At 45.3% G+C, this 17,386-nt stretch overlaps 1 protein-coding gene across 7 annotated transcripts in view; it reads left to right on the top strand.

Annotated features, from left to right (window-relative positions):
• LOC115465528 (putative deoxyribonuclease TATDN3) overlaps positions 1-1,368 on the top strand; it is a 37,688-nt gene extending 36,320 nt beyond the window's left edge. For all 7 annotated transcript variants that reach the window (XM_030196057.1, XM_030196059.1, XM_030196058.1 and 4 more), the window contains one exon: positions 349-1,368. In XM_030196057.1, the coding sequence (XP_030051917.1) occupies positions 349-507 (159 nt within the window). In that variant the 3' untranslated portion in view covers positions 508-1,368. The remainder of the gene's footprint in view (positions 1-348) is intronic.
• The last annotated feature ends 16,018 nt before the right edge of the window (positions 1,369-17,386 follow it).

Here is a 17,386-nt window from a genome sequence, read left to right as displayed (position 1 = left end):
ATTTTCTTCTGTACTCTGAAAAATAAAAAATTAAGTAAGATGCACGTATCCATGAGCAGCATGTCCCCCTCTCCTCTCCATCCCCTTCACTCTATTTCAATATTTAAACCTACACTGCTTAAACTTTATTGGTATAAAGGCATAGTTCACCTTTTGGAAATGTGGTGTACCCCAGAAGGTCTGTGTCTCCATCTATCTCTGCTTCTAAAAAACCACATCTCCCCAAGTAGCAATTGGGAGGACAGCATTGTATGGTTGTGGGAGGGTGTGTCTTGAATATTAACATGGGCAAATATTTATTTGGCTAGCATGTTATACAATCAGTGGCTTTGTTTGGTTTTGTTGCAGGTGAGGAATGAACCAAAGAACATTTCTATCTCTGCAGAATTTATTGCCAAAGTTAAAGGAATCCCTGTGGAAGCAGTTCTAACAGCGACAACACAAAATGCACTAAAACTATTTCCAAGACTGCAGCATTTTCTTGTAAATAAACTCCAAAATGTTTAAGATTTTTAATTAAGACATTGCTATTTGTTTCATACCGTCTGTGCACAGATAGCTGAGTCTTATATGATTCAGTTCAGGACTTGTAGCAATGGGATACAGGCTGTCCTTTTGAAAAGGAAAATTACTTGGAATAAGCAGTAGATTTTACTTGTTGGTGGGGGCATCTCTCTTCATGTCAGGTGAGTCAGGTATGTTCAGGGAGCGTAGCTGATCCATTGTGTGTTTTTGAGAGCCCACGCCCAGAATGCTTCTGAAGGATTAATGGTATATTCCCTATGCATATAAAATCTTAACTTGAATGTAGCCATACTGTAGGTCTGAAGAGAATGTACGAGTATGATGCCCTTGAAAAACAGACAATACAGTGTTCACCCCAGGACCTTTTGAATGGGTGCACTACCCGGCTGACTTTACTGACCAGGCAGCTAACTTTACAGAAAATTTTATAATACTATGCAGTATTCTCCCGCCTCTGCCACCTGGCTAGCAAAAATATCTGGGGAGAGCACCTTTACTTTCAAAGAGATAATCACTTCAACGCTCAAGATGGGGTTCTGAGGCTTTTTTCCTTCTTTTCTTGAGATAACATAGTTTGAATAATTGAACAATTGAATGTGGTTTTTTCTGTATATTTGGTGAAATAATTTATTTTTTTAAAGTTTGATTTCCCACTTCACAGCCTTATTTATATCGAGAACACTGTTACTCCCTAAAGAAGCAGTTTAGAAGAGCCATGGAACACGGGATCTGTCAGAGCATGACCATTGCTTTTAAACCTAAAGTAATTTGGGTACAGTGGGTTTCTGATGGGTTTTGAAGGGGTCACATTTACCACCAGAAGTGTAACAGGTAGGGGGGATGGGCCTGGGTCCGCCTGCCTGAAGTGCACTGCACCCACTAAAACTGCTCCAGGGACCTGCATACTGCTGTCAGGGAGCTGGATATAACATTAGAGGCTGGCAAAAAATATTTTTAAAGTTTATTTTTTAGGGTGGGAGGGGGTTAGTGACCACTAGGGGAGTAAGGGGAGGTCAACCCCGATTCCCTCCAGTGGTCATCTGGTCAGTTTGGGCACCTTTTTGAGGCTTGATCGCAAGAAAAAATGGACCAAGTAAAGTCGGCCAAATGCTCGTCAGGGACGTCCTTCTTTTTTCCATTATCGGCCGAGGACGCCCGTGTGTTAAGCACGCCCCAGTCCCGCCTTCGCTATGCTTCCGACATGCCCCCGGGAACTTTGGTCGTCCCTGCGACGGAAAGTAATTGGGGATACCCAAAATCGGCTTTTGATTATGCCGATTTGGGCGACCCTAGGAGAAGGACGCCCATCTCCCGATTTGTGTCGAAAGATGGGCGCCCTTCTCTTTTGAAAATAAGCCTGGCAGGCTCATTTTCAAAACACATAGATTTTGTAAGTCTATGTGCTTTGAAAATGAACACCACAGTGTAATTTTTGCTGTGATTTGTGTGAGCACATATATAAGCGCCATCCCTTCAGAGTTTAAAATAAAAGATAAATAGAAAGATTCACTATGGCATATAAACATTATAGTTGCTGATGTGAAACTTATTTGGGAAAAGATAGTGCCTTGACAGTTAGGTATAAATAAATGCTCTTGCATATAGTTTGTGTATTATGTCTTCACATTTTGGCATTAACAGTCTGACAGCACAGGGCCATGCATTCATTAAGTAATAGTGGGAATAAATAACAATCATTTAAAAATGGGTCTTTTTAAAAAAATTATTTTCTATGATACAATTCCCATATGTCTTTTGAGAACAGAGTTTGAACGGTAATCCATTTAGACAAACAAAACATTTTTTACTTTATTGGTTTGATCAAAATCCCGAATGCATGGATTTTTAAATGAGAATGCTTAAAGCAGTTGCATCCAAGAAATAAAGTAGGGGTGGAGGTTAAACAAACAGGTACAGAAATTTACAAATGGTTATCACTAGTGCCAATGGCAGGGCAGCTTTTACATAGCTCAGTGGCATTGCGCTGAGTTCTGACCTCTCTGACCTAGCAAGGTTACGTACCCCCTGGACAGATGTTGTCATGTGAATGTGGCTGACTCATCCTGCTTATGCAAGTAGAATTCAACTGAACTGAAATAACCTGGTAGCTTGTTTCCCTATAGCATAGAAAGAGAAACAAGAATTCTAAGTATCAGGTCCACTAAAAGCAGAGGAAAAGGGTGATAGAGATCACTGGTGTGTAGATGATCAAAAACCCCACACACTGTTCTGAACAGCGCTCTAAATTTAGTGCCAGAACAGCATGGGACAATAACGCTCCTATGATCAAAGCTAATAGCTTGTAAATGTATGCACGCTATTAGCTCTGATCATTGGGGTACTTCTGCAGGAGCATTGTGCCTGAGCATGTGCCCAAGGTACAATCCTCCCATAGAAGTTGTTTGACAGGTCTGGGCTGTCAAAAAAAACCCGGATCTGTCAAACATTCCAAGGGGCTGGATGTCTGGTGGACCTCCAGAATCCCATCCCCTCCCCGCCTGAATAGAGGGCTGGACTTCCAGCCTTCCCCTTGTGATCTAGCACCCACCCCCCTACCTTCAAATGGCTGAAGGAGTAGCACTCCCCTCCTCCTTCCAGCACGCCCTCCAAAATGGTGGCACCCTGCCCAGTGCATCCTGGGATGCGCTGAGTGGGACTACCATACCATTTCTCCTTTATGCACTGAACAAGGCAGGGTGCCGCCATTTTGGAGGCAGCGCTGGAAGGAGGAGGGAGTGCTACTCCCTCCTCCAGAGGAGAATTAGCAGATGGCACACAGGAAAACAGAAAAGAGAAACTGGAACCAACATGATGGAAAAATACAACGTCCCACTTAGTTCCTGCCTCCCTAACACATCATAGAGTTAACACATGAATTAGTTCACACTAACCATCATGCTACTGCAGTAACTGTTGGCGCTCTTATGTGGAAATAATTAACACGCACTAATTTGTGCATTGGCCCCCAGATTCTATATATGGCACCCAGAATTGCACACCCAAATTTATTCATGTGCAAATTAATTGCTTAGCAAGCTCAATCCACAATAGAGACCCACAAGTGTTCAAAAATAATCCCATACAATGGCTCCAACTATAAAACACCATAGTATTAAATTAAACTGCATGTTAAACATCAAAAATACAAGGAAAAAGAGCCTACACCCAGATGCTAGCAACACTCCGCATCTTTACTAGGGTTCTGAATATTATCATTGGTCAAAAAAAATTGTAATAATTTTACACACTTAGCACTTTTTAATTAATTTGTAACTTTTATTTTCCATTTATACTGCAAGTCATAAAAAGTGAAACACTTAGGGCCCTGTTTACTAAGGCGCGCTAGCATTTTTAGTGCGCACTAAAACTTAGCGTGCGCTAAACACTAGAGACACCCAGCTTAGTTAACAGGGCCCTTAACTTGCACCCGATGATGGCCCAGCCATTTCACTGTCGTGTCATCAGGGGTTATGCTTCACAATGTATCAATATCATCAAAGGCATCTGCATATTGTATTAAAAATCCTTATAAACATAAAACACAGGTCAGTATTGTATATTTACTGAAGACAATCATATCCAAAGCTAAGGTTCCCTAACCCACTGTATAGATTATACAGTGGAGGAATAACCTAATGGTTAGTGCAGTGGGCTTTGATCCTGGTAACCTGGGTTCAATTCCCACTGCAGCTCCTTGTGACCTTCGGCAAGTCACTTAACCCTCCATTGCCCCAGGTACAAAAAACCTAAGGGGTCATTTACTAAGTTGCGGTAGCATTTTGGAGGAGTAGCCTAGTGGTTAGTGCAGTGGACTTTGATCCTGGGGAACTGAGCTCAATTCCCACTGCAGCTCCTTGTGACTCTGGGAAAGTCACTTAACCCTCCATTGCCCCTGGTACAAAATAAGTACCTGAATATAGGTAAACCGCTTTGAATGTAGTTGCAAAAACCTCAGAAAGGCGGTATATCAAGTCCCATTTCCCTTCCCTAATGATTAGCATGAGCTAAATGCTAGCGATGCCCATATAGTCCTTAGTATGTGCTAATCATTAACATTTAGTGTGTGCTAATCAGCGCACATTAAAAATTCTACCGTGGCTTAGTAAAAGACCCCCTTAGATTGTGAGGCCTGTAGGGGCAGAGAAAGTACCGGCATATAATGTGTACAGCACTGCATACATCTAGTAACATAGTAGATGACGGCAGAAAAAGACCTGCATGGTCCATCCAGTCTGCCCAACAAGATAAACTCATATGTGCTACTTCTTGTGTATACTTTACCTTGATTTGTATCTGCCATTTTCAGGGCACAGACCGTAGAAGCCTTGCCCAGCACTAGCCCCGCCAATCAACTCCAATTAACCCCAATAATTGACTGTTAGCACCTAACTGACTAATTAGATTGCACACACATTTGGGTTCCATGTCCAGATTTGATGACCTATAAAGAATCCGGGAGTTAATGCCCTTCTTTAGTAAAAGGGACCCTACATAAATGAAGCTCAGCTTGGCATGTTTGTCCCAGTAGCGCTATAGACATGAATGTTAGTAGAAGTACAAAGTCCAGTGTGCTTTCCAGACTCTTAAAATATCATAGATAGTATTCATGCTGAGAATCAAGGTTCCAAGCCTTATTCAAAGACTTACTATCCTGTCCATCAAAACAAATGTCTGGGCAGCTTACGATCTAAGGGCTTTTTTTTTACAAAGCAATGCTAGTGATTCCTGTATGGTAAATGAGAGGAAACCCATAAGAATTGAATGGGCTTCTCATTTACCGCACAGGAATTGCTAGTGGGTTTTTGTAAAAGAGACCCTAAGTCAAACAGCAAGAAGCAGAAAGAAGACATGCACAATGACATAAAAAAGGAGAGCAAGGGAAAGAACTACTTCAGGAAGCAGGTGAAAGCTTGGCTCTTCAACCAGGCCTTTAATGGAAGAAGTAACTAACTTGCTAGTCTCACTCACTCTCTCACACACACACGGAGTGATACGGGCTACAAATACTGCAGCAGGACATGTTTATCCACTCCTACCCTAGCATAGACCTCATGTGCAACTTTCTTTAAAATTTGTCACCTTACTTTCTAACTCTTCCTATTCTATGAAGAGGACAGATACAAATCAAAGTAGGGTATACACAAAAAGTAGCACATCTGAGTTTATCTTGTTGGGCAGACTGGATGGACCGTGCAGGTCTTTTTCTGTCGTCATCTACTATGTTACTATGTGACTATGTTATTACCTATCTATATGTTCCATCTTTGCTTTACCTTTCACTATCAATTAAAATGTTCTATTACGTATTGTGTTTACATTCTAAGTAGTATACTATGCCATACTTTGTATTGTTATTTGAATATTTTTGCCGCTGTAATTGCCTATTGCTCATGTTTGATCTATTCTTACTGTACACCACTTTGAGTGAATGCCTTTAAAACGGTGGTAAATACATAGCAAAAGTTTTTTAGGTATATTAAAAGCAGGAAGCCGGCAAAAGAATCGGTTAGACCGCTAGATGACCGAGGAATAAAAGGGGCGATCAGGGAAGCCTGCCATGAGTGGGAAAGTGCGGAGTACAAATATAACAAAAAAAATGAATTCTTTGCTTCAGTCTTTACCAAGGAAGATTTGGGTGGGATACCGGTTCCAGAAATGGTATTCGAAACTGACAAGTCAGAGAAACTTAATGAATTCTCTGTAAACCTGAAGGATGTAATGGGGCAGTTCTACAAACTGAAGTGTAGCAAATCTCCTGGACCGGATGGTATTCATCCCAGACTACTGATAGAACTGAAAAATTAACTTGCGGAGTTATTATTAGTAATATGTAATTTATCCTTACAATTGAGCGTGGTATCAGAAGATTGGAGGGTGGCCAATGGAACGCCAATTTTTAAAAAAGGTTCCAGAGGAGAGCCAGGAAATTATAGACCGGTGAGTCTGATATCGGTGCTGGGCAAAATGGTAAGAGACTATTATAAAGAACAAAATTATAGAGCATATTCAAAAGCATGGATTGATGAGACAAAGTCAACATGGATTTAGTGAAGGGAAATCTTGCCTCACCAATCTACTACATTTCTTTGAAGGGGTGAACAAACATGGATAAAGGTGAGCCAGTTGATTTTCAGAAGGTGTTTGACAAAATACCTCATAAAAGACTCCAGAGGAAATTGGAGAGTCATGGGATAGGAGGTAGTGTTCTATTGTGGATTAAAAACTGGTTAAAAGATAGAAAACAGAGAGTAGGGTTAAATGGTCAGTATTCTCAATGGAGAAGGGTAGTTAGTGGGGTTCCCCAGGGGTCTGTGCTAGGACCGCTGCTTTTTAACATATTTATAAATGACCTAGAGATGGTTGTAACTAGTGAGATAATTAAATTTGCTGATGACACAAAGTTATTCAAAGTCGTTAAATCGCGGGAGGATTGTGAAAAATTACAAGAGGACCTTACGAGACTGGGCGTCTAAATGGCAGATGACGTTTAATGTGAGCAAGTGCAAAGTGATGCATGTGGGAAAGAGGAACCCGAATTATAGCTACATCATGCAAGATTCCACGTTAGGAGTCACAGACCAAGAAAGGGATCTAGGTGTCGTCGTTGATGATACGTTGAAACCTTCTGCTCAGTGTGCTGCTTCAGCTAAGAAAGCAAATAGAATGTTAGGTAGTATTAAGAAAGGAATGGAAAACAAAAATGAGGATGTTATAATGCCTTTGTATCGCACCATGGTGCGACCACACCTAGAATATTGTGTTCAATTCTGGTCGCCACATCTCAAAAAAGATATAGTGGAATTAGAAAAGGTGCAGAGAAGGGCGACGAAAATGATAAAGGGGATGGGACGACTTCCCTATGAGGAAAGGCTAAAGCGGCTAGGGCTTTTCAGCTTGGAGAAAAGGCGGCTGAGGGGAGATATGATAGAGGTCTATAAAATAATGAGTGGAGTGGAACGAGTAGATGTGAAGCGTCTGTTTACGCCTTCCAAAAATACTAGGACTAGGGGGCATGCAATGAAGCTACAATGTAGTAAATTTAAAACAAATTGGAGAAAGTTTTTCTTCACTCAACGTGTAATTAAACTCTGGAATTCATTGCCAGAGAATGTGATAAAGGCGGTTAGCTTAGCGGAGTTTAAAAAAGGTTTGGACAGCTTCCTAAAGAAAAGTCCATAGACCATTATTAAATGGACTTGGGGAAAATCCACTATTTCTGGGATAAGCAGTATAGAATGTTTTGTACTTTTTTGGGATCTTGCCAGGTATTTGTGACCTGGATTGGCCACTGTTGGAAACAGGATGCTGGGCTTCATGGACCTTTGGTCTTTCCCAGTATGGCAATACTTATGTACTTATAAGGCAGTAGCCTAACTCCCATAATGTGTATCTGGAAAGGAAGAGTGGCCATGGGAGGAGCATGGACATGTCAGGGGCGTTCTGAAAATTTGCGCATGTAGTTATAAAATACTGGGTCAGTGTGCCTAACTTGGCTGCCAGTATTTATACCAGGTCTCAGCAGGCTTGAGCCTGATGCCCAAAGTTAGGTGCCACATCTGTGCTTAAGTGCTATTCTATAAAGGGTATGCGCCCTTTACAGAAAAGTGCTTAGTGCAGATTCTTTTTCAGCGAAGGGCGACAAAAATGATAGCAGGGATGGGACGACTTCCCTATGAAGAAAGACTAAGGAGGCTATGGCTTTTCAGCTTGGAGAAGAGATGGCTGAGGGGAGACATGATAGAGTTATATAAAATAATGAGTGGATTGGAACAGGTGGATGTGAAGCGTCTGTTCACACTTTCCAAAAATATTAGGACTAGGGGGCATGCGATGAAACTACAGTGTAGTAAATTTAAAACAAATAGGAGAAAGTGTTTCTTCACCCAACACGTAATTAAACTCTGGAATTCGTTGCCGGAGAACGTAGTGAAGGCGGTTAGCTTGGCAGAGTTTAAAAAGGGGTTGGACGGTTTCCTAAATGACAAGTCCATAGACCACTACTAAATGGACTTGGGAAAAATACACAATTTCAGGAATAACATGTATAAAATGTTTGTACGTTTGGGTAGCTTGCCAGGTGCCCTTGACCTGGATTGGCCGCTGTCGGGGACAGGATGCTGGGCTCGATGGACCTTTGGTCTTTTCCCAGTATGGCATTACTTACGTACTTATGTAATTTTGAGCGCTATTTATAGAATCCAGCCCTAACTGCTTAGCACACTTCAGTGAAAAGTCCCCTAAATCTTACCTTTGGAGCAGATTGCCAAAGTTTTCAGCCAGCAGAAATAATCTCAATTTGTGCAGCAAAAGCATTATTGCCTTTAAACTGATTTTCCCCATGACACTGGGGATGATGACAGATAATTGGAGTCAATTTTTAAAAATTAAAATATACAATAAAAACAGCATCTACTGTAAGGTGTCTTCTGGGAGTTCTTGGCTCCTATTCCTTGTTTTGGTTCTTAACTTTCAATCTTGTTGGTTTGAGCCAAAGTAATTTGGCCAGAATTATTGGGAATGTTATCTCTGTTAAGGACAAAATAATAATATTTTCTTATGCGCAAGAGTAATTGTTGCCAGAATAGTTTGTTGGAATACATATTTTCCCATCTTCTTTTTTGGCTTTATTTTTTTCTCTGTTTCCAGTGTTTGCCACTTACCCTTGGATATCGCATGCAGCAAGTGGAGTATATATGTCCCCTTGGTAGTGGTAGTAATACATAGGTTGTTTTTTTTTTATAACATGCCTGCAAGGGAAGGGATTGCAAAAAATCATTTTGGTATTTATTTTGATTTATTTCCATGATACTCAAGGGTGAAGAGGAGAAATATGTAGAAGATGATAAGGATAGGACAGAATTGCTTAACAAATATTTCTGTTCTGTGTTCACAGATGAAGGGCCAGGGTCCAGGAGCCAAGACCACAGAAGATAAAAAGAAAAGAAAGTGTGGTAGATATTAAACAATTTTCAGAAGTCTGTGTTCAAAAAGAGATAGCTAAACTAAAGGTAGACAAAACACTGGGGCTGGATTGCATGCATCCAAGGGTACTGAAGGAACTTTGGGAAGTTCTTGTGTCTCCGCTGATTGACCTTTTCAGTGCTTCTCTAGAGTCCGGAGTGATTCCCGGAAGATTGGAGAAGGGTGGATTTGGTCTCTCTCCACAACAGCAGAAGTAGGGAGAGGTTGGGAACTACAGGCCAGTTAGTCTGACCTCTGGAGTAAGTAAAGTCATGAAAGTGCTAACATAGGCAGCCGAGAGACCTCGGTTTACAATTTTATAGCAGTAACCAGATTAATACATCACAAGACACCATGTATTTGTTATGGCACAACTCGGCCGCAGCTTTATTTATATACATACATCTTACACATGGGCATACCCAAGCCTCTCACAGCCTCAGGCTCAATGTCCATCTTCAGTCCGCCATCCTAGCAAGACTGAGTAACCGTAACTTGAGCTCCCCGCCGTCTAGCAAGGGAGCTCCCCCCGTACTCGCAGCTCCCCAGCTGCCTATTTTACACCATCAGGCTTGGGTACCCCGCCAAAGCTGCGACAATATATCACATGTATAGTAACCTACAGTATTTGGGGGAGGGGGGGCTGGGGCACCTGGAGCCCGGACGCTAAAGAGGCTGTCCGGGCTCCTCCCCGGGGCTTTTAAGCCCCGTTTCCTCTCCTCCCTCTCGCAGCGGGGTGCCCATCTCACGACGGGATCGAGCACACCTTGCTCCTCCCAGGGCGCCCCGCTGGCATGAACGCGCATGCCCCCCTCGATGCACGGCGCCATGTTATCTTCGGCTCCGTGCACCCGAGGGGGCACTACGCCTCTCTTTAACATAGGCAGCCGAGAGACCTCGGTTTACAATTTTATAGCAGTAACCAGATTAATACATCACAAGACACCATGTATTTGTTATGGCACAACTCGGCCGCAGCTTTATTTATATACATACATCTTACACATGGGCATACCCAAGCCTCTCACAGCCTCAGGCTCAATGTCCATCTTCAGTCCGCCATCCTAGCAAGACTGAGTAACCGTAACTTGAGCTCCCCGCCGTCTAGCAAGGGAGCTCCCCCCGTACTCGCAGCTCCCCAGCTGCCTATTTTACACCATCAGGCTTGGGTACCCCGCCACCAGGCCGGGGTAGCATAGCTTGCCCCGGACCTCCCATCCTAGCCACTGCGGCCTGTTGTGCCATAAATATCTCTTCTAACACAGTCTGCAGGTCATTGTTCAATAGGTCATTTCCAATGGCAGATAGGTGCGTACCGTCCTTCCAGAATAATCCCTCGCATAATTCATCGGCCCATGTGTGTGTGATCTGCCATCCGCCCCTGCCCGTTACCCCCGTTGCGATCTGCCTGTTCACTTTCTTTCTGGGCCTGCCCCAGATCTTCCAGTGTCTGTGCCGCCATCTAGAGATTATATCAGACCATACAATGTGGGTATTGGGAAACATTTGCGAAATTAGTGATAAATTTCGCTCGGCCACACGGACTAAGTCGATGCAGGGGAGTGTTCCGATGTCGTTTCCCCCTAGGTGAATGATTACAACTGCGGGTGAGGCCAGCACGTCGGCTTTGCGGCGGAGTAGTGGCACCAACTGGGGCCATTTCATGCCTGGCACTCCCACCCAATGAATCCTCACTCCTCTTGTAGCCAAGCCTAAATGGGCGCCACCTGGTCTTGCCTCGGCTCTGCGCGCCGCCCACTTAATGAACGAGTGTCCCACGATCCACGCGGTAGTAAACCCTGCAATATAGAATAATGTGTATATTATATATATATAATGTGTATATTATATATATATATATATATAGAATACAGTGTATATTACATGCCCTCCGGAGGGCTCAGACTACCCAGTGACTTATCCCTTATGTAACCCCTGAAAGCGTCGGACTTCCATCTGCCTAATTTTGAATGGATGTCGGTGGGAAGCCTAGCGCTGCTGCGCATGTGGCGGCTCCTATCCTAAATGAATGTGTTCCAAAGCTCTTTGGGTCGCGTCCCATCTTCAGCAAGCACTTGCGCAACACCGCGGAGAATTGGAATAGGGTCAATGGGGATCTATCTTCGTGTACTAGCAAAGCTTCGCCACCTGTCGGCCTCATTGCTAGATACTGTCTGACATTTTTTACGGGACATGTCTCTAAACCGTCTACCTGGTTTAAGGTGACTGACTGCCCCCTGCCCAGCTGGTCCGTCTTAGATCTGCGGATTACCATCCGCAATATATTGTCTGATATCTTGACCCCATCTAGTGGGAGGCCCGCTCTATTGGCGTCTTTCTTGGATGTAGCTACCAATTCGCACACCCTCAATGCACCGAAGAAGGCCAGTGTGAATGCTGCTCGGAAAAGCCGAGTCTCGAATTCTGATGTGCACAACGACTGCAGTGCACGCCAGATCTCCCATAGCAAGTCATGCGTGATTGGTAGTCTCCCATCGGGCCTAACGCCGCGTTCGCGCCACCACCCTTCCAGCAATTTTTTGGCTAGAAACCTGTTTCTCGGGTCACCCCATCCCGCAATCTTGGAGAAGAATGAGAATGCGGTCAAGTGTCTGGCTACGGAACTGTGGGACCCTCCCGCCTTTTTTGCGCTTATTATGTAGTCCGCGATCGCGCTGTCTGACACTGGTCCATCTTGTCATCCCTGTGTGTATAGGAAGGCGCTGACCCTCTGATAGCCTGCTGTGTAAGTTGCCCATGTTCGTGGTGCCAAGGATTGTTTCAACAATTGCCAGGCCTCGGGGCTCCGAACTTCCATAGGTAGTTGGGCACCGGCTCTCCCTCCGCCGCGGCTTGTGGTGCCATTTTCCGGAAATCTTCCCACTTTGAACGAGAAAGAGCGTCAGCAATTGGGTTACTAGCGCCTGGCACGTGTCTCGCGCGCAGCAATATATTATTGAATATGCACAGCATGACTAGCTCGCGCGCTAGGTCCACCACTTGCGGACAGCGTGCGTTTTGCCTATTTAATATGTCTACTACTGCCCTGTTATCTGACCAAAAAACTACCCTCTTGTTGCGTAATCTCTCTCTCCAAATAGCTACTGCCACTACTATCGGGAATAGCTCAAGGAATGTGATGTTTCTAATAATGGGACGTTCTTTCCAATTCGGCGGCCATACGTCCGCGCACCATTCGCCCTGAAAGTATATCCCGAAACTGATGCTGCCAGCCGCATCTGTATACAGCTGTAAGTCGGTATTGGATATGGGGGCGTCTAGCCAGACTACTCTGCCATTGAAATCTCTCAGAAACATGTTCCACACTCTAAGATCTTCTTTCATGGGCTTCGTCAGCCTGATATGGTGTGATGGTTTACGCACTGTTGACATCGAGCTGGATAACCTGCGCAGGAACGTTCGACCCATAACGATCACTCTGCAAGCAAAATTGAGGCTGCCCACTAATGATTGCATTTCACGCAGTGTGACCTTTTCCGTAGTCAACGCTCTCGATACGAGTGCTTTCAGCTTTTCAATCTTATCCCATGGGATTCGTGATACCATGCAACGGGAATCCAGCTCGATGCCCAGGAACTGCAGACATGTAGTTGGATCACATGTTTTTTCACTCGCTAGCGGTATACCGAATGATTTTGATATCTCACAGAATTGCGTAAGTGTGCTCTGACAAGCTAGGCTGGCCGCTGGACCGACAAATAGGAAGTCGTCCAGGTAATGTATGATGTTCTTTCTCCCCGAGGCTATCTCAACTACCCAATGCAAGAATGTGCTGAAGGTTTCGAATATAGAGCAGGACACCGAGCATCCCATGGGCATGCATTTGTCATAATAGTATTGCCCTTCGAACTTAAAACCCAGAATGGGGAAGTTGTCTGGGTGTACCGGTAATAGCCGGAATGCTGACTCGATGTCCGCTTTGGCCATGAGTGCTCCCTGTCCTGCTTGCCTCAGTAGTTGCACCGCCATGTCAAAGGTGGCATACTGCACTGAGCTAGCCTCGGGGGGCAGGAAATCGTTCACCGATCCACCCGCCGGATAAGATAGATTGTGTATGAGCCTATATTTTCCTGGCTCTTTTTTGGGAATGATTGCAAGGGGGGATACTATGAACCTTTCGAAAGGCTGGTGGCGAAAGGGGCCCGCCACTCTCCCTAAGCTCAGTTCCTTAGTAATGCGCGCTCTGGCTTCCAGCCTCAAGTGCATTACTGAGGGGGAGTTCCTAGCAATTCTCCCTTGTTGTGTGCCGTAGTATGGAATCCTAAATCCGTGTGCAAAACCCTCTTCGATATCTAATGCTTCCTTCCTGCGTGGGTATAATGCTAACCAAGGCCTCATGGCAGCTAGGTTAACCGGGGAAGGAGCTTTCACTCTGTTATGTGTGTCATATTTGGGCAGAGGTTCTATCAGGGGCTTTCTTAACGCATTTGCTGGCGGGGTGTGGTGCGCCGCATGCGGTACAGGCATGCTTGAATTTGCAGCTCGGTAAGGTACATGTGGCTCTGTTGAATTTCCAGCATGTTCCGTCATGTGAACCAGCTGCTCTCCCTGCTCCGTGTAACCCCCCAGGCCGAAAGGGTCTACTTTGTGTGCCAGCTACCACTCCTCTGTTAGTCATAGTGTGCATCCATAGGTCTGCGTCTTTCCACCCCCACCCCAATGTAGAGTCACCGTCCATCCTGTCTCTATATTCCTCATCATATTTTAGCCATCTGTACCCCTCGTAATCCCTATAGGCTAGCAATATGTTGTGTGCATATGCCAGCATCGGGCTAAATTGTTTGGGGTCGGCATGACCCGCGGCATCTATTACCCTGATGAATGCCAGTATCCAGTTAAATATCATTCTTGGTGTGCTGCTAACTCGTGTCACTGTATTTTCTTTCGCATCTTTTCTCCTTATCTTACTCTTCTTTCTCCCCTCTAGTACCTGAAACATATCAAAGTATTTTTTGTTCTTTATCTTTTTTTTGGGTGGACTTGGGCACGAGCCTCCATATGTGCGGTAATGCTGCTAGGGGGGGTGGTCGCTCGTCCCTGGCTGCTGCTAATTCTGCGCTCTGCGCTTCATCGTCCTCATCCGACGAAGAGGAAGATGAGGACGACGAACTCGAGCTGCTCTCTGTGTCGGAGTCTCCTCGTCTACTCTTTTTCTTTCCTTTCCCTTTCTTTTTCTTCTTCGGTTTTTTGTCAGTTGTATTCTTAACCACGCTAGCAAGCGCAACTTGTCCTGTGTTGTAGCCCTCTCTTTCGTTGTGTGCGCCCTGCTCCCCTACCATCGCTGCCTTGCTCCCTCCAGACAAATCCGCTCTATCCCCAGCATTCACCTCAATAGTTACATTCTCATGTGTGCTACCGGACGTACCTGCAGCGTCCGGTATCTGCGTTTCGTCTCTCTTAGCTGGTTCCTGTATCGGGTTACCCGGTTTAGTGTCCTCGTGAATAGGGTCTGGTTTGCCCGAGGCTGCTGTGTGTTGGGCAGCACCTGTCGCCTGCCATGGCTGGTATGGGGGGGGGGCCAAAACCTGGCCACGCCCCATAGTATGGTGGTTGTTGGGGGTAGCCCCATCCCGTCCCATACGGCCATGGGGGCGCGATCGTGTACTGCCCGTGCCCCGAGCTCCCCTTCGCCTGATCCGCTAAGTTCTGAGGCATTGCCCATCCAGGGAATGCTGGTGGGAACGGCCAAATTCCTGAAGCGGCTGCCTCTTGTCTCGCCTTGGCTTTCTTTTTCTTGTCTTTCTTGGCCGCTATGGCGTCTTCGGTGGCGGCTGTTTTCTTGTTCGCTTGCTTCTTTTTGTCTGTAGTGCTCGGTGGTGGCGTATCCGATGCATCGTACCCTGTCTGCTCGTCTTCCCGTGTGGGTGACGCGCTGTGTCCATCCTCCGCTTGGCCTTCCTGTGCGGGACGGGTTTCAGTCGCTTCTGTACCTGCTTCCATTCTGATGGGGGAGGGAATGCAAGGTGTCAATAGACAATGATCTAGATGGACTTAAAAGATAAAAAGTTAATATCTGCCTCACTGGGGAATTATATAATTGCCCAGAGCCCCTGGCAAATATTACGGCCAATGTCCTACGCCACACCATTAGCTATGTACCATACTTATAGTTTCTTATATCTTTATATTATTATTTTATTTTATATTATTTATTTTATTTTATTTTTATTTTTTTAAATTTATTTATTTTTTTTAAACGGCAAACTTCCGCCGCCTCTGATATGGACTATACCGACTCTACTATATTGATTATCCTTTCATAGGGCTCACCCATATGGCCGCTCCCTGATCCATGCATTGTTCCTTATCCACAGGGGCAGGAGCTTGACTGACCAATATGGCCGCCCCCAGAGCCATGCATGCACTAACCAATATGGCCGCCCCTCTCCTGCCAAAAGGCCACGTTTTTCTTTAACAAGGGAAGGAACCTGGCGGACCAATATGGCCGCCCCCAGATCCATGCCTGACTAACCAATATGGCCGCCCCCATGGCCGTGCCTGACTAACCAATATGGCCGCCCCCCTCCTGCCTGGAGGCCACGTTTTCTTCACACGCTTATCGCTAATTTTTTTTTTTTTTTTTTTTACTTACATTTGCTTGTAGGGGAGGATCGCCAAAACACAGGATCTGGGATCGGTCTGTCCTTTCCTTCTTTTGCACGCGCACGCCGGCAAACAGCTGGCACCGGATCTGGGATCAGTCTGTCCTCTTTGGCCGACAACTACGGGCCCTGATATCGCTCCGGATTATGCTGCCACTTCTACTTCGGGCTCCCGCCGCTTGTGAGGCTCGTCCCGGTGGGGGAGGGGGTCGCCGCTGGAAGCGCGGCCTGGAGCGCCGCTTAGGGTTACCATATGGCTCCAGAAAAAGGAGGACGGATTGAGCCAACCGGGTTTTACTTCCATTGCTTTCAATGGAAAGCAATTGCTTTCAATGGAAGTAATTGTCCATTGGTTTACATGGAAAGCAATGGAAGTAAAACCCGGCTGGCTCAATCCGTCCTCCTTTTTCTGGAGCCATATTGAAGGAGTGGAACGCCGAATACTACCCGAATACTGCTGAACAACAGGACAACCTCATGTTTTTGTGCCTACTGATGGACGTATACTTATGCACTCTACCTCTGCTTTTGGCTGTTTAGCCACACCTTATTACTGCACTGGACATTTGTGCCTTATCCAGTTTTACTGTTTACTAACGAAAGAAGGTTGCTGTTTACTAATGTAAGGACAGAATGCAGGACTATTAGACATATAGCTTGTAACAGTAGTTTGCAAGGCCTATACAAGACCAGCTTGCATGTAGCAACGCGACCTTGGAGGGTGCTGACACCCCCTGCATTCCTGAGCCGAACCTTATCTCCTGTGCTAGAAAGGAGCATTGTGTGTGTGTGAAGAATAAGCTGCTAAGTTTCGTTTTTCTTGCCAGTATCATTTCAGTGTTATGACGTGAGTATGTACTGGGACTACAATTTTGTACTGTAAGAACTACAAATGTTTACTGCGCATGCCAGTTGTGATGTGTAAGGGGCCAAATGCGCAGGCCCAGTAGGGAAGTATAAATGTAAGTGTCAGATGATTTATGACACACAGTGTCCCGAGACTACTCGGTGCTGTTCACTTGCTAGCAATAAAGTTGCCTTGTTTGGAACCAAAGTTTGCCTTTCGTCTCCTGATTTCCCACCTGTTTCATTGGCGACCCAGATGGGACAGAAGTAGAAAGGGGAATCGGATTATATTCTTCCCCTCCCCCACTGCGGTCGAGTCGGGTTATCGATCCCCACCCGAGAAGGTGGTGAGTGGCCACCGCTGATTTCAGCGTCCATCTCCCGGAGGAGGGTCGATCAACTCCGCCTGACTGTAGAGGGGGCTGTGTGGT

This window comes from Microcaecilia unicolor, chromosome 3 (genome assembly GCF_901765095.1).
Source record: "Microcaecilia unicolor chromosome 3, aMicUni1.1, whole genome shotgun sequence".
In the NCBI taxonomy this organism is placed as follows: domain Eukaryota; kingdom Metazoa; phylum Chordata; class Amphibia; order Gymnophiona; family Siphonopidae; genus Microcaecilia; species Microcaecilia unicolor.
This window is presented reverse-complemented; position numbering and strand designations above follow the sequence as displayed.